The sequence below is a fragment of the Drosophila grimshawi genome, unplaced genomic scaffold (assembly GCF_018153295.1).
Source record: "Drosophila grimshawi isolate 15287-2541.00 unplaced genomic scaffold, ASM1815329v1 contig_1377, whole genome shotgun sequence".
Lineage (NCBI taxonomy): Eukaryota > Metazoa > Arthropoda > Insecta > Diptera > Drosophilidae > Drosophila > Drosophila grimshawi.
Window position 1 is genome coordinate 3,734,298 of NW_025062900.1, and position 24,802 is coordinate 3,759,099.

At 35.6% G+C, this 24,802-nt stretch overlaps 4 protein-coding genes across 4 annotated transcripts; all 4 read right to left on the reverse strand.

Moving 5' to 3' along the window:
- Positions 1-383: 383 nt before the first annotated feature.
- Positions 384-3,208, reverse strand: LOC6562541 (cell wall protein DAN4). Its single transcript, XM_001989171.2, has 3 exons — positions 2,940-3,208; positions 778-1,851; positions 384-698 (listed from the first exon to the last, which is right to left on the reverse strand). The coding sequence occupies exons 1-3, from the start codon at positions 2,992-2,994 to the stop codon at positions 496-498; spliced, it is 1,332 nt and encodes a 443-aa protein (XP_001989207.1). The 5' UTR covers positions 2,995-3,208; the 3' UTR covers positions 384-495.
- A 2,965-nt stretch (positions 3,209-6,173) lies between these two features.
- Positions 6,174-10,624, reverse strand: LOC6562540 (integumentary mucin C.1). Its single transcript, XM_001989170.3, has 3 exons — positions 10,354-10,624; positions 6,817-7,266; positions 6,174-6,636 (listed from the first exon to the last, which is right to left on the reverse strand). The coding sequence occupies exons 1-3, from the start codon at positions 10,418-10,420 to the stop codon at positions 6,431-6,433; spliced, it is 723 nt and encodes a 240-aa protein (XP_001989206.1). The 5' UTR covers positions 10,421-10,624; the 3' UTR covers positions 6,174-6,430.
- Positions 10,625-13,737: 3,113 nt separating this feature from the next.
- LOC6562539 (nucleolin) lies at positions 13,738-16,052 on the reverse strand. The gene is made up of 3 exons (XM_032736724.1): positions 15,881-16,052; positions 14,482-15,042; positions 13,738-14,025 (listed from the first exon to the last, which is right to left on the reverse strand). The coding sequence occupies exons 1-3, from the start codon at positions 15,942-15,944 to the stop codon at positions 13,769-13,771; spliced, it is 882 nt and encodes a 293-aa protein (XP_032592615.1). The 5' UTR covers positions 15,945-16,052; the 3' UTR covers positions 13,738-13,768.
- Positions 16,053-16,676: 624 nt separating this feature from the next.
- Positions 16,677-21,980, reverse strand: LOC6562538. The gene is made up of 4 exons (XM_001989168.2): positions 21,734-21,980; positions 20,970-21,055; positions 19,462-19,588; positions 16,677-18,634 (listed from the first exon to the last, which is right to left on the reverse strand). Exons 1-4 carry the CDS (start codon positions 21,804-21,806, stop codon positions 18,306-18,308), a joined length of 615 nt encoding a protein of 204 aa, XP_001989204.2. The 5' UTR covers positions 21,807-21,980; the 3' UTR covers positions 16,677-18,305.
- Between the last annotated feature and the right edge of the window lie 2,822 nt (positions 21,981-24,802).

The following is a 24,802-nucleotide window of genomic DNA, read 5'->3' on the forward strand; positions in this document are numbered from 1 at the left end:
TATAAGAATAATATATAAAACAGCAACATTTTGCAAATGTTGCGATTTTAAGTCACTAAATGGTTTTCTTAACATTGATGATTTCGTTTATAGCTAAGATAATCAACTATATATATGATATATATATGGTCCTCAGGCATATCGTGTAATAGCTTTTCTGGCCGATCAACTATTGATGACTTTATTATTGAATTTTATTTGTTTTTGCTATCGACACTTACTACAATAGCTTCGGTGTAGCTTTGATTCTTAAACACAAGACTAATAAAACATCAATAAAAAGCAATCTTATTTTTTATGTATTTTTATTAGTAATGTCCAGAAATTTGATATCTGCTCAGAATATTTTCTTGAAGAGCAATAGTAAAATGTAGAATATTTTTTTTTGATTTCGTTTTACTAATCGATATGATTTCTTCGTTTTTATTTTGTTAGATTACAAATACGAAATATAATACAAAATTAAAATAAAACACAGCAATGCGAATGCATCACTTAGAAGAGGCTCCTTAGACCCACGCCAAGCAGCAGCAGCAGTGATCCCAGGGAGATGTGCAGAGTGGCGCTGCCATTGCAGCGATCCGTCTGGCAAACATCGCAGAGATCACCAACTGAATCCTCGGGTAGTCCGACCAATTCACGCACCGCCTGGCAACCGTCTTGGTCATACGGTATTCTCACACAACCGCGCTGAATCGCTGTTCACATGAGAAATAATTTGTAATTAGGATTGATTGTGAATTCTGCGAGCATATTGTGACTGAATTTTGTACTTACTGCCATCCTTTTCGATGCTGAAGCAGGCCGATGTTCGATAATTAGTGACATTTTTCGTTGCCTCCAAGGACCGATAATTGCGGATTAGATGATCGGCTGCCTGGGCAGCCAGAGAGCGACGTGCTCGAACCGATCGCAAGCCAGCGGCTCGTGCTAAATTTTGAATATCATTGAGCAGATTCATCGGTTCGCCAGCATTCAAATGTTCGGCCATATTTCTTACAGCATCCGTTGTTGATTCTGTTGTTGTAGTAACTGATTCCGGATCTGTTTCGCCACTTACTGGAGTGGTTGGTTCTGATGAGACGTCTGTTGTAGTCTCTGCTGTTGATAATTCCGAAGATCCCTCACTAATGGATGAGCTAACTGTGGGTGTGGTTGAATCTGGCGTGGTTTCTGCTGGTGAAGCTGTGGTGTCAACTGTGATTGACGATGATGAGCTCTCTTCGGTTCCGGATGTTGTAGTGGTTGTGGAATCTGATCCAATTACATCAGTTGTCGAATCTGTTGGAGATTCTGTTGTAGAATCTGTACTCGCTGGACCCGTAGACTCGTCAGTAGTCGCAATGGGCTCTGTTGTCTCTGGTGTGGTTTCTGATGGTGAAGTTGCGGTGTCAGTTGTGCCTTCTTCTGTAGTCGATATTGAGCTCTCTGCGGTTTCTGATCCAGTTTCACCAGTTATATTAGTTGTCGAATCTGTTGGGGATTCTGTTGTAGAATCTGTACCAGCAGGTACAGGTGTGGTTTCTGTCGGTGCTGTGGCAGTTGTACCCTCACTGCCTTCATCAGGTGTGGTTTCTGTCGGTGCTGTGGTAGTTGTACCATCAGTGCCTTCATCAGGTGTGGTTTCTGTCGGTGCTGTGGTAGTTGTACCCTCAGTGCCTTCACCAGGTGTGGTTTGTGTCGTTATTGTGATGCTTGGCGAGGTGGTTGACGTTGCATCAGTAGTGCTCTCCGTGTCATCATCGGGTGTTGTCAATTCCGGGCTCTCATCCAAATTGCAGCTAACAACGGGCACATTATCCAGATCATCGCAATCGGAGCCGATGCATTCATAACAATTTAGTGCATTTGCTATAAATGATAACAAAAAACATATTCAATTAAACTTTTTGACTTTTTTTTCTTCTGATTTTTGCAGCAAGTCTAGCGATAACATTGGAATGATTCACCGGACTTTGTTTTCAATTTAGCTCGAAAGTCGCTGACTTTTGTGGGCTTAAGAATGCTGCGCAATATGGTTTAAGTTCGAAAAAGCTGCAATACTCTTAAATCAAGTAGAAAAACCAAAAAAAAAAAAATGCTAAAATATCATATTGTGTATCTTGATCGTTGGAATTCCATGAAAATTGAACAAGAAAAAGAATGTATATATATTAAACATAAATTTATTGTTATCTGTTAAGCAATTCCAATATTATGTAATCGTTGATAAATATAATATGTATATAATATTTATACATAATAAAATTCACTGATAAATTCTGCTGTTTGTTAAAAGCGATAATAATTGAGGTGCATATTGGAATTAATTAATTTCTGTTTTTTTTCCGCATTTTTCGTTTGTTAGTTTAATTCCCCATTTGGGGCCTCGCATTTTTGCGGCATACGTAATTTTAACTCCAATGTGAACTAATTACAATAATGGGCATGGCCGTGATTCTTTGGTTCGCTGAAACGAGTACAACATGCTGATAAGACATGTGCTCTTTCTCATACTGGAGGAACAACTATTGTAGTTTGTTCATAAAAACATTGCTGATGAAACATTAGACAATAAAGAAATTAAATCGATCGATGTCACATTTTTTTTGCTTGTATTTTTTTGTTACTTATGTGATTGATTGTATTAGGTGTATCGCACTTTAAGGATATTTGTCGACAAAACATCAATTCTACAAGTGACACAACTTTTTTTTTTTGGTAATTTCACAATTTTTAATAATATTGATTGAATATTGAATATATTGATTAATGTTCCTCAGATTTTATATATTTATATATATTTATATAAATTTTTTTTATACTGCTGTATGTTTTATATAAATTTGAATCAAGTTTCCTGATGTTTGAAATGCACTTTACAACGTCGAGGATTCATTTTGAATGCGTATTAAGGCAAGTGCGCCTTGTGAAACGCCCGAAAATCGCGTACTGCTCACCTGGCCAAAAGGCGGCGAAAACACACAGCGACAGGACCAATAGACTAAAACGCATCTTGTTTGAGAACTTAGGGATATGTATTAGGATATCTATTTTTTTTTAATTATTTTTTTTTAGCGTCAGCAACTTAAAATTGCAGGCAACAGCACGGTTTGAGACTTGAAAGCAAACTACCATTTAAATATATTGTTAACATTGTTTCTTTTTTTATCACTTGGCCCACACAGAGCCAGAGCGATATGATAGGTGTGTGTAGGTAGGTGGTACTCATGGGTTGGTCGAATAGGTCGGGCCAATGTTACTGATAACAGAGCGCCCCGTTGGCTGAAAACAGTATTGCCTTGTTGTGTGGATATTTAGGACCCCTTTCTCGACTCGACCGATAACATCGCCTATAAACTTAATGATACGATCACTCTTCTGCTGCTGATAAGCAATTGTGTGTGTGTGTGTGTGTGTGCATGCAGTAAATGCCAGAGTCTTTGAGTGGAACCGTACTTCCGCAGGATGTTTAATTAACGACAACGATTATTACGCTCAGAAAAAAATCACACTAAATTTGGAAAATTTACAATACCAGACAGTATTTCTAAAGACCAGGGGTTTATTTTTAATTTCAGGGTATATTTTAAAAAATAAAAAATAAATATGTCTAATTTTCATATGGGTGCATTACTTGTTTCTGAATTTTAGAATCGATTTTAATTTTAACACATTTTTTTTGCTGAGTGAATGCTCGGACGTAGGTATATTGTTATTGGCAACAATAAATAACTAATAAAATAAGTGAATGGAGCTTTTGTGGTATTGCACTACAAAAATTATGATTTCTTATCACAAGGCAATAGAACTCAATTGATGAGAAACAATAATGTGTACTGAGCTCGACACTGGAAAGCCTTAAATCAATTCATTGTTCACTTCCACTTGTAAAAGATTGAAGTTTTTGGTCTTCATTTGATAGTATCGCAAAGTCTTTTTAACTTAAGATCCAGCAGGACAAACTGGTAAAATGAATCTAATCAGTTTGATCGGTTTCTAAGCCCAATGTTATGTACCCAATTAAAATGCTTCCAAAATAGCTTAAACTTGTGAAAATATTTTAGTTACCAACTTTGTCACAAATAATTGATAAGCAAATGATTCAATTATATGATAGTAATTTATATATATATATATATAGCAATTTATATATATATATATACGGATGCACGTAGAGTAGCCATGGGGAATTGTACTTTCCCGATTATTTTTATTAGCTTTATTATGATTCACGATATTTGAACAGCTGAATTACAAAGAAGCTTTGTCTTCTCAAAGTATACAATTTAGAAAGTAAATATTTTATTGTTTGTTTTTTACAATTCTTTGTTTTTATAATTGTCACGTAGTTCGGTTGGTTTGTTTTTCGCTTTATTCTCGGGTTATCAAACCGAAACGTATTTTGGTTCCCTTAAAAAACTGATAAGGTGCAGTGTATTGCCAAATTGTCTTATTATTTTATTGCCATTCAGAAATATTCTAGCCCGAAATGGGACTCAGAAGTTTCATTCAAGTTATTAAAAACTCAAAGTCAATCAATCTGTAATCAAGTCGTTATCTATGATGATAAAGTTCCATAATTAATTGACACTTGCACTTTTTATAAGCTGCACTTATCGTATTCCCCTACTTTGAATGACAATCCACTTAAAGGTAGACTCAATGCCAATTCGCAGGCATTCAACAAAACTAAAAAAATAACAACAGAGAACGTTGCAGTCGAGTGTAGCCGACTGTGAAATATTCTAATACCAATAAGTAATACAACCTAATAACAAGTGCCACAGAACAGAAAGGGTGTAGCCAAGAAATAGCGATCTTTGATCAAACTTTCTAGAAATCGATCCTCCAAGCTTGGGTTTAAAACTAAGCAAAAAAAAAAAATGATTAGAGGAGGTTCTTAGTAATCTTCCTTCCACTCACTGGGTACGTCACTATAGCTCTTAAACTGCGGAAGATATGGGCCTTTCTAGTTTTAGGGGGCGTGAGTAGCATCAGTTACCAGATGGTATTATTTATTGGTATCAGTGTATTTCGCAGTCGTTTTTATATAGATTTTGACACACATTGCAAATTTTTTCAAGTCAGTAGCTTATCTCTCTGCTCAGATAACGTCTATAATTGTCATGGGCCATAATTTGAGTAGCTGTTGAACGAAACTCTATTTCTAGATACATGTGAAAATCAAAATTCCATGAAAATAATCAACTTTACAAATTGATATCTCCGCTAATTTATTATACTCCCATTTGGTAGCATTATTTATGCCTGTGCACACACTTTTCGTACGCACGGTTCATATAAATATATATATAATGAGTACACATAGAGAAGCGCCAGGTTTAGTTATTTATTTATTCCTTTTTTTTATTATTGAGATCTTATCTTATCGTTTTGTTGGGGGAACCTCTCGGCTCGCTCTCATTGCTTTTGGTTTTGTTTGTGCTAGGCAAATTTACTTAGCAATTGTCATGATGGCCTAAAAGTATGCCTTCCTTTGTTTGCATAATGCGGCGTATGCGCAATCTGAATACTCCACAGAACATAAGCGTGACATTGACCCAGACCCATATTCTACTTACACGTGATTCGACCACAAAAACAATCATCGCTTTGCTTTACATTGTATGCTTTTTGTTGTTGTTGTTTTTTTCATGTATTTTATCTGAAGTTTTATACTTTTTGATATGTTTGTTTAGTCATAAAGTGGAGAATGACAGTTGTTTATTATACTTATCATCAGAATTAAACTCTTTCTAATAAAGAATACGTTTAAAGCTATAATTAAAATATTAATATATATATAAAAGTTGATTTATTAAAGAGAAATATTTCAAAATAAACTTCGAGTAAATATGTTTTTAGTTAAGAGTTTTTTGAGTGAGTGCTTGGAAGATTTGATGTTCACTTTTGTCTGCAAACGAGTCAAATATTCATATTCATAAATTTGATTATGAAATTCATATAAAATTCATCATGATTAACAGCGTAATTTAATTTTTTTTTAATTTTTCTCCCATGTTTCTCCCATGCGCCCAATAAAATATATTGAAAACATATTTAATGTACAAATAGTTTATTACATATCAATTAAATTGTCTTATGCTTCACATTTGGTTAGCTTTAGATCATATATATATATATATATATATATATATATATATATATATATATATATAGTATAGGTTATAGTATATTTATATTTCGATATTCGTGTGTGTGTCGCTTACAAAATACATAAAATGTTGTCGGACTTAACAAATGAGAGCAGATTGCAGATTGTGATGACTCTGTGTGTATATATATGTGTGTGTGTGTGTGTGTGCCTTATAAAAATGAGCAATATGTACTAAATAACACCGGGATTTGGAGTGATCGGTGAAACGGTTTAGGATTCTTCTTTTACTCCTTCTTTTTGTCATTCTCCTTTTACTCCTTCTCCATGTACTTAGTTACGTTGCACAGCGGCGGCAACAACAGCAAGTAGAATCGTCACCAGCAGCGATGATTGCAACACAGATGTGGCACCATTGCACGCATTCATGCTGCAAGGCACACATGTGCTGCCCTTCGGCACAAATCCATCCTTCTCCACTTCCGTGCAAACCGCCTGCTGTGAATCAACACGTGAGCAGCCGCGTTTGCTGACATTCTCTGCGAATTTGAGAAATTGGATTTAGTTCAGTTTGATTTTCCATCAAATTGCAATCGCTAAATACACTCAGGAAAATAAAAATCGATTTCACAGCGATTTTCTAGAATTCAGGACAATTTATTTTTCTGAATGTATGCATTCGCTAAGTTGCTTTACCGATTTTGTGTTTGATTACTTACCAGCTGTCTCAACTGTGTAGCAGTGATAGGTGTAGCCTGTTTCGGTCAGTGCACGACGCCGGCGTGCATTCAGAACGGAACCCTGATCTGCTGGAGTGGGATGCGACGTGGTTGTCTCTACGGGAGCGATTGTCTGAGCCGATGGCGGTGGTGGCACAGTGGTTTCAGCGATTTCGGTAGTGATCTCATTTGTGGTTAACTCTTCTGTGGTGGTTTCCTCTGTGACTACTGTGGTTGTGGTTGGGTCCGTGGTGCTGGTGCTCGATGGTGTTGTCACAGTGGACATGGTGATTGCAGTTGTGGTGGCTGCTGGAGTTGTAGTTTCGGATGTTGAGGCTTCAGTGCTGCCAGCATTATTGAAAAAGTCAGCGTTACACAACATCATCGGTGTATCTTTGGTCACCTCATTGCAATTATCGCAAACGTAGCACTTCAGATCCGCCAGACAAGCTGTTCAAATATGTTAAGCCAGAATAAGTGTTTTTGTTGAAATTGCATTCGAATAATTAATTAATTCGCAGAATTAATTAAAGAAAGTGTAGTTGTCTATACTTTTTATATACATAATATTCCATTCGATTTATGTTTTATTACGCCCAAGATGAGCAGAATTTCAATATTTCTTTGGCTTGCTTCAGCTCTGACATTTTTTCAATTTATTAAAAATTAAAGAAACAAAAATAAATTTTTGTTGTTTATTTATAATTTGATCAATCTAGCTTAAGGGGGCGATTTCAGATAAATATACATATTTATTATTTTTCCCGATAGTTATTAGTGGTGTTTATTTAACTTATAATTAATTTTGATTTATGGAACATGTATGATCTTCGAAAATAAAACAAAAAGAAAAACCCAACCTGATCACCTGGAAATTGTATGCATATGTCATATTACAGTCAAATTGAACCATTTACAGCTTTGGGGTAACCAAACAACGATTAACGATGATAAATCGAACGAAGCCAAAGTCTAAGTCGATAACCATCAGTTTGTAATGAATCAAAGGAATCAAATACTTTGTTGGCGTATTATAAGCACATTCTTTATTGCAAAGTCCCCTTCAAAAGAAGGGTTGTTATCTGTCATGCAAATTAAACAGCCACCGTTTGTATGTTGCGCTAATAACAACAACAAAACAACTGCAAATATTTTCCCAACGTAATTGCGTCAGTTGTGTTATCAGTTATCAGTTATCAGTGCCAGTAATAGTGCCCCAGTTGAAAAGTTAAGTGCCTGACTGAATGAATCATCCGAATCGAGGCAAAATCAAGGCTTTACCTCAGCTCATCCAAATACGATTGCAATTATCTATTTTCCGCTAATAGAAAAGAAAAAAAAACCATAAATATCAAGTAAGAATGACCTAGTCGGGAGACCTAGACTAGAAAATACCCTGATACCCAATCATTGTCCACGTTTGTCAACCGCTCTTAATGAAATATTTCCGGCTTTTCATTCTTGATTCAATTTTGATTGCCATCGATAATCGATTCTTATCGATATTGGTGAAACGACAGAAGTCATCAATGAAATACACACCATATATGTTTGGTCTGCCAGACCTCTTATCGGGACTGAGATCGCTCAGATCTTTCTCTTCTTTTTCTTTTTTTTTTCTTTCCTTTTTTCCAGCAAATTTCTCATTAATTAACGAGAATATTTGTTGTACAAATATTTATGTATATTTGAATTGTTCAAATAAGCAATATACTATTGTAATCGATCGCAATCAGAGTATAAATAAATTGCTCATACGCTATGTAGTCCATTCAATGTTTTACACAAAGCAAAAGTTCAGCACGATATGCAAAAATGTTTATCAATTGTTGACTTAAAAACTAATTAATAAATAACATTGATTGATGGACGCACGACGGACCCGGAGTCGGAGCCGGAGCCGGAGCCGAAGCCGAATCGGGAGCGGGACAGTGGCATAAATGGCACGTGATAAGCAAAGTGTATGGAAATTTGTAAGTTTACTTACACTTGAACTTTTCGCTCTTGCAATACATAATAATAATTTGATCATTTGTGTGCGACAGACAATGAAATAAACAATTCATTTGCATTATACGTGCGGCTGGCTCGCTCGAAACCAGTTACGTTAAGAATTACTGCGGATTTTGTACAGTTACTTATATATATATATATATATATATATATATATATTTGTGTGCAATAAGTTAATGAGTTGAGTTCCAAGTGCGCAAAATATAAGTATCAATAATTCATAATAATAGTTTGGCTCGTAATCTGACAGATCTTTAAATATTGTTGCCATTTCGTAATTGGCCGCGTTGTAAAATAAACTAATTAACAAAAAACATCTGCAAAATGTTTTGCACGAGTTAAGTGTGTGTGTGTAAGTAAAATTTACATTTTTCAACGAATACCAATTAAGCTGAGAGTTTCAGGTTTTTTCCATTTTTCTTCTCTGATTTGGTGCTAATCAATTGAACAGGTTGTTTTCGCTTGTGCAGTTGTTGCTATTGCTGCAAAATGTGCTAAGCGACAGCCGTCATGCGTCTCCATATATATATACATATATACATATGTACTTACATTCTTACTAGCCAAAGTATAACTGGAAATCGCTGCTTTTCAATTAGCAATTGACGCAGTTTCAATGTCAAAAACTAGACTTAAAAAAAAACAACTTGAATAATACCAGATTTGAAAGATGCCAAAATTACGCCTGCCTGCAATACGAGCGAGTTGAGTTAAGCGAGCGAGCAAGTAATTAAATAAATACTTGAGAAAATCAGAAAAATCGAATTAAAATGGCAAATAACTAGAAATTAAATAAATTTCGCTAATAGTTATAATAATAGACATTCAGTAAATTCGATGCAGAAAGTCTGCAAGCCGAAAGTCAATCGAATAAGAAATTAGACAGAGCTAAAAATATAACAACTTTTATCTATTTAATTAAAACTTGGATGGATTTAAAAAAAAAAAGTTTTTTTCTGTTTAAGCACTCGCTTTTTATAAGCAGTCACATCGAGCAGGCATATCTAAGTATCATTATCATTATCATAGACTTATATATATAAATATATGAATATTTTATTTCCGCCTCTTACAAAAAAAGTGAACGTTAAATGGCCAGCAATTTTCGCATTATTTATGACATTTTATAAAAAAATAACTGCAATTGCAGTTTCGTATTGTTTGTTTTTTATTTATTGTTTTGTGTGATTTTTGTTTTATGAATATATTTCGCTGTTGTTTAACATGCCATAAACGTTGGGAATTCAACAAATTTTGATGATCAGCTAAATTAAAAATTTGCATTTGTATTGTATTTTCTTTTGTTGTTATTTTTATTTATTATTTTGTTTTTTATTTTTTTTTTGACAATCACACAAATAGTTTGTAAATACCAACATATCATATCAGAATCAATGGTATATTTATTTATTTTTGGACTGGCACATTAATCGGGGCGCTTTATTTTTTATCACACTACACTTGGGAGTCCTGCCGTTTGTGGGACGGACGGACGGACGGACAGACACTTGAACTCTTTCTTACCTGGCAAGACGAGCAGCAAAATAAAAGCATTGGCCAACTTCATACTATTTGCACCGGTGCTACGCATCTTGTATATTTGTGTATATGAATTATTTAGATTTTTATAATCCGGAAAATTATATTTGTTATATATTGGATATAAATCTTTACGAAAGATTTATGCCAAATGAATTAAATCACTTGCACTTTTTGTTGGCGGTTGGTTTTGTTAATGTTTTTCTGTGTTTTTCAGTTTTTTGCGACCGCTTTTTGCGAATTCTGGAATTTAACTGAAAATCTTCTGATTTGTTTGAGACATTTTATAGAGTTTTATAAGCGAGTTTCGCAGCGACTGCGACACAAATGCCGACAGCTTCGACGCTCGAGAAAGAGACGGCCAGCTCAGTAAGCCAGCGGGCAAGAGAGCGAGCGCGAAAGAGGGAGATAGAGAGTGAGAGTGAGTGAGAGTGAGAGTGAGAGAGAGAGAGAGAGAGAGAGAGAGAGGGGAAAGAAGCCGTGTCGTATGGTTGGTATGTGTACGTATGAATTTATTTTGTTGATAACAAATTAATTTATAATGCAATAAACGAAATTTTACTAAAAAGTAAAAGTCCAACGAGCTCAAAAGAACTCACTCCCTCTCTCTCTCTCTCTCACTCTGTCTATCCCTCTCTCTTTCTCTCTGTCTTGCTGTCTCTATCGCTCCCTACCGCACACTATTTCTTTGTCTTGTGCTCTTTTTCATTATTAACTTTTGCTTTCAATGTTTCCATGCCGCGAAGAGAAGTCGATAAAAGATTTTCCGCAATTTAAGATGATTCAAGTACTGGGTTTTTTTTTTAAATAATTCCCCATTGAATTACTTGCCCAACAACTTGTATATATAAATAAATGTGTGTATATCCTATATATTTTATAGCGATATGCTAATTTACAGCTTACTTAGTTTGGAATTATTATTACCTGTTCTTCTCAACAATAATATATCCACACCTGCGGAACTGGGACGTTCCCCTTTTTGGAGGTAAATAATTATTCTGATCCCTCTGCTTAGACTGCAATTTACATAATAATGTTCATGTTGTGCGCGTGTCTCATGATTAATGTTACTCAATATGAAGAGCACACACAAATTAAACTAAAAACACGATTTCAAATCAAAAAAAAAAAAAAAAACATAAATAAACAATTAACAGCTATATTTTTATTCTTTTTTTTGGTATTTACGCAACTTATTTACACCTATTGTGCGACTCTCCAGCTGCCCGAGTTTTCGGCCTGGAGAGAAAAAAAATCGAGTTTACGTATCTCAGCTCAAGAATTGAATATCAAATTAAGATCAACAATCTCAAAATACGATAATGCACATGTTTGTCTGTTGCTTTGATGCTGGGCTTAGGTCACATGTAAAATTTGACCCTGATACCATTTTATTTTTTGTGCTGCGAGTCTTTAGATCGTGCGTACTCCATGTATTGTTGTGCATTGGTCGTCAGTGTATCATTTATTTGAGCGGTTCGTGCCAAATGACTGAAAATGGTGTTTAGTGTCTCGACTGTTAAACTGACGCATCAATATTTCAGAAGCAAGACGCTGTCTGCCAGATAACTGACTGAAAAGCCAAAACCAAAATCAACATCAAAATAAAATTCGAAATTTGTAGTCTCCAATTGCTGAGGAAATCACGTAAATCGCAGGAAAAAAATATCTCACACAGCTCTCTCAGAGCGTTATACAGATACAAAAAAAAAAACAATCAGTTTCGAATCAAGTGCCAAAACGTATAAAATGTGAATAAATTCTGAGATTAAGAACGCTTAAATCGAACTTGTATTCTTCTTGCCTCTCTCTAAGAATTAAAACTGAAAAACTCTTAAGCCAAGATTTACAACTGAATTTTACGTAGAGAATGCAATTGTTTTTGTGCTCTACACCCATCAACAACAGCCATACGCAGATCAAATTAATTTTAATTTATCGATAACTCCCCTCAATATTGATAAAAATCGATTTTACAACTTTAAAGTTGAAGCCTTCTAATTAATACATAATATATATTGATATATTATTGATCAACTCCTAGTATTTCATCAAGATCAGATAAGGAGACAGCATGATAATCGCAGTGAGTGAAAATTTGAATTGGGTCCAGGGTATTTTGTAGTCCAGCTCTCTGGATCATCCCTACCATACGTACTTGTTTTTTGTTTATTCTCGGTTTACTCTCATCAGATGCTTTTAGTATTTGATAACCTTTTGTAATCCAAAAAAAAAAACTTCCCGGAAGATATTACAAAAATAAAACAGGGAAGCAAAGTCGATACCAGATGTCTATACTAAATATACGAGTTTTGCACAGCATCACAAATTTGGCAATTGCTAAATATTGGCAGCTGCTCTGCTGCTGTGTGGGAACAAGTTTCCTTTCTCGGTGATGTTGTTGTTTGATAACGGGTAGATTCGTTCATCACCCAAATGAGTAACTCGATCGCAATCTGCTGTTTCATTCTGTCGCCAGTTGTAAATCGCTCAACTCGCAGGGGCAGTGATTGCCCACTTGAGGCCTTATGGTATCAGTTGATCATCATCGCCAGTTATTACCTATCTGTTATCAGCAATAGAAATGAAGTCACGATTTTTTGGACACGAGGAGCACTTCTACTTGAACTCATACCACTATTCGCATTCTACTGGTCATGCTCGTCGTCATCGCCATTAGGCTTATCAGTGGCTATAATTTATCATACTCAATACCCTTGCACTTAAACTCAATAGGGTATATATGTCCTAGATATATATATATCATAATTTTAAGAAATACACTCATCGTTTTACTTGCAATCAGTGAAACTTCAATAAAGTATCCATCATAACATGAGTGCACCAGAGGCATTGAAGCAGATTTTCCTGAAATTTGTAGAGCAAAAACATACAAATTATTTATACTCAATGTGTCCAAAGTATATAAATAAATTAAAAATTATAGTACAATATTCAATTCTCCTGAGTATTGTGACAAGCGCCAATCAATAATTTTTTATGCTCGATATTTTCAGAAAAAAAGCAAACTTACATACAGATTCATATTCAATGGTTGCAAATTTGATTTTATTTTAAGCTGCTCAGTCTTCCCAGGGTATCATAACAGTCAGCCAGTCCCGACTAGAGCAATATTAGGTGTGTCAGTTGTTCCCAAGGATGGGTCACTTTCACCCACCAACCTAAAACGGACCCGGACTCATATCGCCAATTGAACAATTAGGCAAAAATAGATCGCCTACGCACCAACTAAAAATACTGATCAAACTTGATTTTGTAATGGCTTATAAATCGAGCAAGATTACGATGACAATATATATATACATATAAATATATATATATTTATTATTATAGATTATACACATATATGTTATCAGGTGCAGATTTAGACTCAGATTCAACACCCTCTTGCAAGCAGTATCATTAGGGATGGCAGCGTCGTTCCAAGTATTGTTTTCCACCCTGACATCCAACAGCTGCTGGCCGTGTTCCATGGAGACGAAATTGTCTCACGGATGGGTGCATTGCAGCCATTCGACTCGCACAGCTGACAGCCGACCACTTCCCAGCCATTGAACAGGTTTTTACAGGCGGCTGTCGAATTGTCCTCCACGACAAGTGTACAGCCGCGATTCGTTATTTCCGTGCCGTTGACTGAAAGACAAAGTAGATTCAATGATTCGATGTCTAAATAAGATATGAGAAAGATGAGAAGATATCTTAACTAAACTCCAATATATCATAGCTAAACTCCCTTATTAAGAATCGTTGCGATCAGAAAAAAATCGGACTAAAATGTTGTAAAAAATATTTTCTTGTTATTAGAAATAATTTTTAAACATACGAAAAAAACTTTTTAAAAGTTAGAAATTAGCCACAAATCAATAATCCCAACAAAATGTAGAAAGCAAAACACACACTAAATTAGACTTTTTTTTCTAAATTTCAGAAAAATCCACAACACTAAATATTGAAAGTTTGACCTTAAGGTGAGTTACCCTTGGCGAATATATGGAGAATATCTAAAATCCAGTGCAATTTTTTCTCTGAGTGTATGCTATCTTCGGTGTACCCCACATGAGCTGTTAATTTCATTCTGGTTTTACTTACGTCTTAGACTGGCTCGATAGCAAACGGCTATTTGATTGTTGCCCATTGACTGGCGACTGGCGCTGCGTCTGCGTCTTCGCTCATCATAATCATCATCCTCATCTTCGTCCTCGCTATCAGAGGCTGCTGCAGGAGCTGCAGCTGCTGGTGCTGCTGGAGCAGCTGGTTTAGTGCCCAGCGTGGATTGTGGTGCAGATTCATCTTCGTCACTTTCATAGTCGTCATCGTCGCCATCAGATTCGGCAGCTGGAGCAGGCGCAGCAGCAGGCTTAGTAGGCGTAGCTGCAGGCTTGGCAGGTGTAGCTGCAGGCTTAGCAGGCGCAGCTGCAGCCGGAGCAGGTGCAGCTGCAGCCGGAGCAGGAGCTGAAGCTGAAGCGGGCGCTGGACTGGACGCTGGTGCCGGACTCGGTGCAGCACTGGGACTATCGCTCGGTACAACAGCTGGTGATCCCACGGCACCCGGCGGTTGCTGCTGCTGCACGAATGAAGGCATAATGCATTCTGTCAACTCCGTTAAGTGGGACTCCTCATCGCAATCCTCACATGTGTAACACCGCAGCGCTGGAATCAAGGTCGTAATGCATATGTCAATATTGAATTATCTACCGATCTACCGATCGGTCCCGAATGGGAAGCTGTGACCACAATATACATTTTTGACAGTTCCAATTTTTAAGTTAACTTGATTAACTCTCTTTAAGAGCTTTATAATCTCGCATTGCATTTCTTACTTGAAACTCAATTCAGGAATGTGTAATTAATGAGACAACATGTTTGATTCAGTCTTCGTCGTTTGAGAATAAATCGGCCAAGTCAAATATTAAGACATTCTTGTTAACGTTTCATAAGTTTTGCAATTGAATGAAGCATATATTCAAGTTTCTAGGAATTTGTTTATTGCTCTCTCTCTCTCTCTCTCTCTCTGTCTCTTTAAGGATTCGTTGAAATATTAAGAGAAATAGTCTATGCAATTACAAATACAAATGCTTTTTTTTAAGACATAATTTAAAAATACTTTTGACAACGTCATCAAAACTGTTGAAGTATTCATTTTGGATCATATGATTTTCTTTCTTGCACTTTCCCCAAAGTAACATTGGAAACAATAACGAAATACAGCGCATGGGAACTGTTTTGATATAAATATATAAAAAATATCCAAAAAAAAACCCTCTTCTTTAAAAAATGTATTCTATTTTTTAATGATGAAAAATTATTTTCATTAATGTTTAACTAAAATAAGCACCGATTTTTCACAATCCAGTTAATGAACTAATCAGTCGGTTGTCTTTTTCTTCGATTTAATAACAAAATATTAAATGAAATGAAATTAATTGGAAACGAAAATGCAATAGATGGCTCCACCTGCCGGCCGGTGGCAGCAAACATAGCTACCTACCTGAACTGGAGCCACAAGCCACAGCCACCAGTAACCAGAACAGCAGCAATAATGTTGACCGCATTTTGCAAATTTTATGTAAAAATGTTGGAGGAAATCGGAAGTGGATCGAGAAACTTCGGGCTGCTGCTACCGAAAATGTAAATTGAACTGAACCAGCCGTAATGATATTGACACGTCGTTTGGAGCTGCTGCTTTCGGCTGGCTGCCGTTTTCCGTTTGAGAATATTTGGCTGTGCGGCAAATATCATTTGCACAGAAAAAACCGCAAGAAAAAAAACATGTCGCCCTGAGGTATGATGACAAGCCGACGGCGACGATAGCATCGCCCAAAAGAGTTGCAAATTAAATGTGCGCCTGATTGTGGAGAAGAGGAGTAGGAGGGGATTGGTTGCCTACACCTCAAACATGAGTAATGGGAATATTATCACTGATTGCTACTGACTGTGTACATAAGGAAGAATACGAGAACACAAACTGTCATATTCTGTAAAACCATCAAATCTCAAATTGGGCTGCGAACATTTATTATCAAGACAAAACTGTGCTACACTCTTAAAGAGAGAGACTGTTCGTATAACACTAGCCAAAATACGGTTCTGCTCGATGCGCTGTTTACTTACCAACATTTTTAATTGTCACTGATTGGCCAGAGTAGTAACTGTCATACTGCTATCAGTATACGAACTGTGCTACACACTGTTATATTTTCAAACGACTTTGCTTAACGCATTTTTTGCTATTTGCCATTTTTTCATTACTAAATTCGAACTAAAACTCGAGTTTAACGACGATATCAAGTTGGACTTCTTTTTATTGCTTTATTTCTGTGGGACGTAAACACTTATTAGTTTATTTCTTATTAGTTTCAGTATTGCTTTGTTCAACTTTCCTAATTGCACATTTAATTAACATTTGTTGCACTTTTAGTTTTCTTTGCTTTTGTTTTCGTTTTTCTTCACACATTTTGCTGATTGTTTTTGCGTGTTTTTTTGAAAATCATATAAATACATTTTTATTCTAATGTGTATATTTTAAGGTTATTGCTTTGGTTGTTTTGCTTAACTTTGCTGAAACATTTAAATAAAAATGTTGCAAGCATTTTTCATAAGATTCATTTACTCTTTCCGTACAAATGAAAATGGCTTCTAAAATTATGAAATAAATGTTATTCATTATTTTGATTTAAGCTCGGAAAGAGTCTAGAAAGGTCTGAGTTTTCTTTTCTTTTTCATTTGCAATAATTTGTTCAACATTTTTGATTAGTTTGCTTATAATTTCTCTTTTCAAGCATATCTATTTTATGATCTCTCTACTTAAAAATACACATAGTACATACAATAAATTACAATAAAAAAAATAAAACAAATTTTAACATTAAATAAAATTTATGTTTTTTTATTTAACAGTTTTGAACCGATTTGAAGCTAGCCCAACTCAAAATCAGGCATTTGTATTTGGTTACTTCATGTTACCATTAGATGTTTATATTAAATACGATTATATATATGTATATATATATGTATATTCAACACTTGCTTACAATGTGAACAATAGAAAATTAAAGGCCTTTGGTGAATTCATTTCGCATCCCACAATTAAACAGCTCATTAACAATTGCAAATTACAACTCAATAAAGTCATATTCATTGTTTTGGGGATCCATTTTTTACTAACTTCCTGGCAAAGTTTTGTTATTGAAAATGTAATAAATTTTCCATCAATTTGATCGGCAACAAAAGCCAAGTCGATAAAGCCAAAAATCATTTATCCAAGTAACTCAGTCGGTTGTTAAGCTCTCTGGGTAAATCGCTGCCCGGATCGGATTATAAAGCTATCTGCGTAATTATCTGTCAAAAGATGATGAGCAATTTTGATTTTCCAAGTTTTTAAATATTTTTCAGTTTTTCAAATATCCCTTTACATTTTGGCAGACAATTATGCACATCGGATTACTTTCTTCTAATGGCTTATTTGTTATTGCCCAAGCTGACTGTTAATTGAAATTGGCATATTTGCTTGGACACAAAGCGATTGCCACTGCGGGGAGCAGGCGGAGCAGCATGGGAGTAGTATATATCTGTATCTGTATCTGTATCTGTATCTCTTTAGCTGTGTATCTGCATCCGTATCTGTGGGTATTTATGTGTCTGTGTGTTGTGTATCTGTGTGTTTGCTGTCACTTACATTTCTAGGGCCGTGCTGGCTTTAACGGCCAGCTTGGTGGTCTTTCGAGGAGGAGGAGGAGGGGCTGCCCCCTGGTGGGTGGTGTGTGTATTTTTCTTCTTCTTTTTTTGTTTTTACTTCTTTTTCAATGATGTCTGTCGCTCAATGGGCGCTCGAATATTTACAAAGTAAATGGTAAACGGTAACTCAACCTAAATGCAACCAGCCCCGTCCATGCCTCAATTTCGACCCCACCGCTTCAGCAGTAAAATGGGCGTGGCAGTAACAACAGCAGCACGCCTATTACGCCCATCCATGACGTCAGCGTTACGGCGGCAGCGCCGTTGCAGCGATCCATTTTGCAGATGTCACAAAAGAACTGCTCCTCGGGCGACTCCTCCTCAGCATCCTGGCCATATCCTTTGCGTCGCTGCTGCTGCTGCTGATCCCGTTCACGGCGTCGCTGCTGACCGCGCTGACTGCCACTATCGCTGGTGATCTTCAGCTTAGAGCGCAGAATTTCGCAGGCATTCGAGTCGCCAGTGTCCAGCTGACAGAAGCGTGCGGTGACCAACTTTCTCGTATCAGCTGTGAAGCACAACAAAGCATAGAAATTTAATAAAAATAAACACAATTCAATACATATTATCTATCTTACATATAAACTCTAGATTAAGAAATGCTTTAATCGTAAGCTGACCGTGTTAGAAACTTTAGTTCAGTCGAGATTGGCACGTGCAACGAAGCACATAGAATAAATTTCTATATTCAATTGTTCAACGACGAGTTTTATTTGCCAATAACCTGTTGCAACGTAAGATTGCAATAACAACCTATATATTACTATATAGAGAGTGAAAATCAAGTGAGAATTATTACAGTCGAAGATTCTCAGTCTAGATACTCTGACAGCTGTAAAAGATACTCTGCGTCTTTGGGCGAATGAACCCTTCAAAACTGCTATCCTCTGAATCAAAGTATAAAAACACTAATAATATATATTGTATATAATAATATATTTTTAATATATTAGAGCAAAATTGTTTCTTTCAAAAATTCCGTTTCACAGAACTCTTACATTTGTTTTTTTTACTAAATATTATTTAAAGATTTCGTAATATGCAAATAGCGTCGATGGTTTACAAATTCATATATAATTTAATTTGATAAACTTACAATTTTAATCTCTAAGTTAAGTTTAAAAAAAAAAACAGAAAGTTTTTCTAGTTTTCAGGGTTATTTTGTAGACTTCAAGGTGATTTTTTATTCTGAGTGCACTTGTCAAGAATATTTTATATTTGTATTGCTTACTCCCTATTTCTGCCCCCTTCATTATGGAAATACTAAATATCACAATACTGTTTATCATAAAACTAAGTTGCAAACATATTAAATTGATCGACTTGTGTACTTACGATCTTTGGCCACAACCTTTTGGCAGTTCATCAGCGGATTTTTGTTGCCCCCGTTATCGAAGTAGGAGAACTTGTTCAAATCGAATAGCCAGGTGTCCAGAGATTTCATTTTGTCCAATGTGCATTCCTAGAATGAAACAAATTCAGGTAGCATTATTAATCGTAAAGACATCGATCAATATTTGTTTAGCGAGAAACACGACGAACAATGGCTAATGATTGATCAGTCAGTCGATTGTATTCGATTGCTATCTGATTGTGTATCTTCTGACCCTCTCCACATCTACATCCTCTATCTAACCTCGCCTTGATTTATTGGTCTGTGTAATTCCCCACTTAATTGCAAGTGCTGCAGTAAAAATATCGTTTATCTTATCACTATGTCGAGCATCGTTATCGTTATTGTAATTGTTATCAAGAGTGCAACTTGCAACTTGCAGGCGCTGGCCCAGAAATGAAGTTGATCAAAAGTCAACAAAAGGTATTGTTCATTATTTTATGATCTCCTGTTATTTACACTTAAATAAAGAATTGCCGCAAAAAACAAAGGTTCTAATCTAATTATGATTCCGTTGAAAGCATTAATAAAGCTTGTTTTCTACGAATTATTTGTGTTTGTTTTTTGCAATTATCTATAAGATTCGTAAGTTGACATGGTTCTAAATAAAAATATCTTAAAATGCGCTTGGTTTTCAAAAATGGTTCTTGTTCGAAGGTTTATGTTTTGCAGATATTAAAATAAGTGTAATATAAAATAAATTTCTTTAAAGTACACAACAAATATTATACTAATTCTGAAGCATCCTCAGTTTATAAAATAAATATTAATGTAAATATTTTAATAATTCATTATGCATTTCTGTACGTTTTATTATTGAGCTGCAATTTCTTTTCTTTAGATTTGCTACACGATTTTTACTTTTCATACGATTTGATTATGAATAATTTTCTTATTTTAGATTCTCCTAACCAGTTTCTGAAAACTTTCAGCTTGTATGCCTATTTAATTAACATGAGATCAAATGGCTAATACTTGCTTAACGTATTTTCTTAAAGAAAAAAATGTTTTTCAAGTCAAATGTGAATTGTTAGTTAGTAAAGTGATATACATCAAACGGCAAACAGTATGTCAAAATGCCAAGTTGTTGAAATATACGCTCGTAGAGTTGGCCAAATGCAATTTTCAATGGGTCAGATTGAAAAAATATAATAGAAAAAAATGGCAATCTATTCACTTTGCGGTCTCAACGACAACGACCATGTCGACGACGACGTTGCACGTTTCCATTTCTGTTTCCGCTTTCCGTTTTTCACAATTTATGTGCTATGTGCTCTTAATTTACTGTGTGTCTCCCCCAGCTGGGCAGCCACTTTGATTGAGGTCATCGTGGGCCGATTGGCTGAATGGGTTACTTGGGGCAAAGGTTAAGCGTTTTGCCAGATATCTCAAGAACACACTCTTCACATTCTCCTACACAAAGATCTGTGGCACGTAACGGTAAACTTACCTCGGGAACAATGCTCGAGTTGGTGCCGAGATCCGCACAGCTAGGATTATCGCTGGAGTCGCAAACAAAACATTTTATGGCTGCGCCTGTGGATTGTATGCAACTTCAATTAAGTATCTATTCTCATTCTTATCTATTCTTGTTCTATCATATACTAATTCTAATTAAGACATAAAGCATAACATTTATTCATGATCAGCCTCGATATAGTAAAGTGTCCATTAATTAAAGAGGAAAAACAACGAATTTTGGATCTAAGCAAATGAATTCCGATCTGCAAGGACTTAAAAAATTTAGCGTGCCTAACATATATGTTCTTTATTTTTTTTTTAATTATTTTTATTAAGCTATAGCAGCCGACATAAATATATTTAATGATTTTGGCGGCACCATTTGAATTTACAACATTTTTATCATAGTTTTAAATTGTTATTTTCCAGTTTCTTAAAATGTTGTAAGTTATTCCAAATGTTAATCTAATATACAAATATTTGTATTTATATTACAATACTCTACAACGATTTCCAGACTCATTTATTATTTTAAAATAGTTTTTCACTTGTGTGAGCCATTTTTTAAAAAAATTGTTAAGCCATTTTTTAATAACACATTTTTCATTTGATTTATTTTATTAGTTTAATTGGCTTTTATTGTGAAATTTATTTGTAAAATTGTTGTTTAAGTGATAAACTTGAGAAGTCTTTAAACACAATCAGGCAGAGCACTCAACAGACACACACACACACACACACACACGCACACACCTTTTGTTAGACAGCAGAGGAAGTGCAAAAGCAACAAAATAGCTGACGACCTCCTTAGGCGATTTTCGCACATTTTTGCACTTTTTGTTTTTAATTTGTATAACTTTTAATGGGATTTTTGCACTTTCTGCAACAATTTTCAATTGGCGATTTTCTTATTGCCGTGTATTAATATTTTGTATCATATTCGGCTTAGCGTTTTAAATATTTTTTTTTGCGCTATGCTCGACGCGTGCTGAGAGCTAAAAAGATGGTTCTGGCGCCAACGGTGGCCAATTGCAAACTGTTTTAAGGAATTGGGAATTGTGTGCTCTGTTGCTGGCGCCAGAACCATATTTTTGGCTCTCAGCTACGTCATCGGCAAACAGCGCACTCACGAAGGCGACACGAACACGAGAACCTTGTGGCATGTGGGCGTGGCGCTGGTCTGCCTCACAGTGTACCATGGCCAAAGAAAGGCACGTTTTGTGGCATAAATGAATAGAAAAACTCTTTATATCATTTTCGTGAATAGAAAAATGGTTAAACTTGTTAAAATATCCTTTTGTTGTGGAATTTGAATTTTCAATGAAGCTATGCAATACACTCAATTCATAAAGCGGAACTAGATTTAAGTTGGTTCAGTCGAGAATAAACTTTAATTGTTTTAAAGTTAAAGTTAAAAAATCCTAATTTTAGTTCCTATATAGCTGTTATCTTAGCAGACGCAGATTTAAACATGTTCGGCAAATAATAATGCAGTAACAAAAGATGTTGTGATTTTCTTCCACACAAATTATTAGTTCATCCCATGGTGCATCGTAACCTTTGCACCCCTCCTCCGCTATCCTTTCCCCCCTCTTTGTGCTGTGTGTGCCGCACTCGAGTGGCTATGACAGTAATAACCTCTTGGCTCCCACATGGCTCCAAGCCAAAAAAAAAAAAATGAATAAAGAAATGAAAAAAATAATGGTATTCAAATTGCGAAATTGCAGCCATATGCATCCTCTAAGGCCAATAGCTGGGTCCCAGCAGACGTCTTTTTCAAAAAACTTATCTAAAAGTTATCAATCCAGCTGCTGCTGCAATGCAATTATGTATTCACAAGGCAAACCACAGCAACAGATACACATACAAAGCTGACACTGTGCAACAAGAACAAACCATCGCAATTAGTGGCCTCCCAGAGCGTAAACTTATCCTACCCATCTCCGACCCCGACCCCGACAGATCCCTTCCCGTTCTCGTCCTCGCTTGTCGCCTTCATTGTGGGCGTTTGTTTATCGCATTCAAAATCCTCTTGGCAGAGTAGACATTGCAACTGGCAAGTATTTCTAATTTATCATAAACAATGCGGCCCCTGATTGGTATAGGTCACGGCCCTGGCCCTAACAACAGCCAAAGAAAGAGAAAATAAATCCAAACAGCTATATTTGGTAAGCCGATTATTAAATATCCTTGCCGAACGGAATCAAATTATAATTTTGTGTTAATTTAAGGCCTTATGTATATAAAATACTTGACTTACAGACAGGCAAAATACATATTTAAATTTGAAATATGTTCATAATATAATAATTAGTGAGTTAAAATCACGAATATCTTTTTATCAACGCGCGAACACAGATTATTTTTAAACAAACGTGATTCGTCTGCTATATTCCCACAGCTCTATAAATATACATGTTTTGGTTACGATTATATATAGTAGTAGTATATATTGCTTTTTGCTATTTAGAATAAATGAATAGTCAATTTTCCCGATTAACTTCCCGATTAAAACTTGCATACTTTCGGGCATGTCAAGCTTTAAGCGCTTTCTGTAGTTGGATAAAAGCAATATATATTTGTAGCTGTGCATCAGGCCAAAATGTATCCAAATCCATTGCATAATTTTGAGCGACACTAAAAATTAATATGCTTTGCTGTGCAATTATATGCATAATATATAACATATCAGAAAATACGCTCTATCTCGGCTATATTCTAAAAGAATTTCCTACAAATTTGGTACGTTAGTATCACAAGGACCAACTCTATCGACCAACTGCATTCAAGGATTGTGGGATTGTCTAACAGCTCAAACATGGTTCATGGTTCATAGTTCATGGTTCAGGGGAAATAGGAAACTATCATTTAATGGGGCATCTGTGATCCATATATCCCATGAGTAAAACGCATCGTTAAATGCTCTCATTTAAATTTATTATAGTAGTAGCTTAGCCAAACATTTGCATGCTGCTTGCCCCAGAACATCAGGGACCCCAGGCACGTGGTCAGGGCGGGATGTCCCTTGGCGCTGCAGCCAAATTTCCAAGATAAAAAAAATGACAAAATGACATACATTTTCTCAATACCCGAGTCGCCCTGGCTGTCTCTGACCTGTGCGCTGCCTCTATGCGATAGCTTCTGATGGGGTCAAAGTGTCCGCCGCATGGTTGGCATAGTTCATCTGAAAGGCACCGTTCAACTAATGATGATGCTTGATGAATTGCAAGATGGCGATAGTCTGACCTGCATAATAAGAAGTGAAATACAAATAAATATAAATTAAGTTGTTAAGTTCAGATAGTTGTCAAAGAGATCATGAAGTGCTGAAGCTATAGCCAATGATTACCTAACTGATTTAATAATGATTATCTTCATTTCAATCAAAAAATCTAAAATCATTTAATATACATCCAAAACTTAGCTGCAATCATACTTTTAAAGTATGATTTTTTGAAAATAAAGCAACATAAAAATATGCTAAATTTATATGCTAATTTATTATCTATATTGTTTCGTAAATTCAATTTAAAATAAAATGAATATTAGTTGTTTATCTACAGAAAAAAGGCGCATTAGATTCCACCTTTATAATAAATGGATAAAGTTAAAAATGACCGGCTCATAGAAATAAAGAACATTATAGCAGTTGGCTCTTAACTGGCAAACTGTTTAATCGACGATTAGGAATACGAAGATGTGTAATCGTCAATTTAGCAAGGTCAATTTTTATTTACATTTTTATGGATTTATGTTGAGTGGACATTGGCGAAATGAGCTTAGACTGCGACTGAGAGTCGGGCCTAATTCTGGTGGAGGGGT

What these genes read in the sequence shown, in the direction of transcription:
- LOC6562541 (XM_001989171.2), bottom strand. Translation starts at nt 2,994, where the DNA reads ATGCGTTTTAGTCTATTGGTCCTGTCGCTGTGTGTTTTCGCCGCCTTT. An exon ending in TTTCGCCGCCTTTTGGCCAG is followed by an intron (nt 1,852 to 2,939) that starts GTGAGCAGTACG and finishes TATCATTTATAG; the next exon opens with CAAATGCACTAAATTGTTAT. An exon ending in CAGCATCGAAAAGGATGGCA is followed by an intron (nt 699 to 777) that starts GTAAGTACAAAA and finishes TCATGTGAACAG; the next exon opens with CGATTCAGCGCGGTTGTGTG.
- LOC6562538 (XM_001989168.2), bottom strand. Translation starts at nt 21,806, where the DNA reads ATGTGCGAAAATCGCCTAAGGAGGTCGTCAGCTATTTTGTTGCTTTTG. An exon ending in ACTCGAGCATTGTTCCCGAG is followed by an intron (nt 19,589 to 20,969) that starts GTAAGTTTACCG and finishes GTTTCATTCTAG; the next exon opens with GAATGCACATTGGACAAAAT. An exon ending in AAAGGTTGTGGCCAAAGATC is followed by an intron (nt 18,635 to 19,461) that starts GTAAGTACACAA and finishes TGTGCTTCACAG; the next exon opens with CTGATACGAGAAAGTTGGTC.
- LOC6562540 (XM_001989170.3), bottom strand. Translation starts at nt 10,420, where the DNA reads ATGCGTAGCACCGGTGCAAATAGTATGAAGTTGGCCAATGCTTTTATT. An exon ending in TTTGCTGCTCGTCTTGCCAG is followed by an intron (nt 7,267 to 10,353) that starts GTAAGAAAGAGT and finishes ATATTTGAACAG; the next exon opens with CTTGTCTGGCGGATCTGAAG. An exon ending in CTACACAGTTGAGACAGCTG is followed by an intron (nt 6,637 to 6,816) that starts GTAAGTAATCAA and finishes TCAAATTCGCAG; the next exon opens with AGAATGTCAGCAAACGCGGC.
- LOC6562539 (XM_032736724.1), bottom strand. Translation starts at nt 15,944, where the DNA reads ATGCGGTCAACATTATTGCTGCTGTTCTGGTTACTGGTGGCTGTGGCT. An exon ending in GGCTTGTGGCTCCAGTTCAG is followed by an intron (nt 15,043 to 15,880) that starts GTAGGTAGCTAT and finishes CCTTGATTCCAG; the next exon opens with CGCTGCGGTGTTACACATGT. An exon ending in CTATCGAGCCAGTCTAAGAC is followed by an intron (nt 14,026 to 14,481) that starts GTAAGTAAAACC and finishes TTTGTCTTTCAG; the next exon opens with TCAACGGCACGGAAATAACG.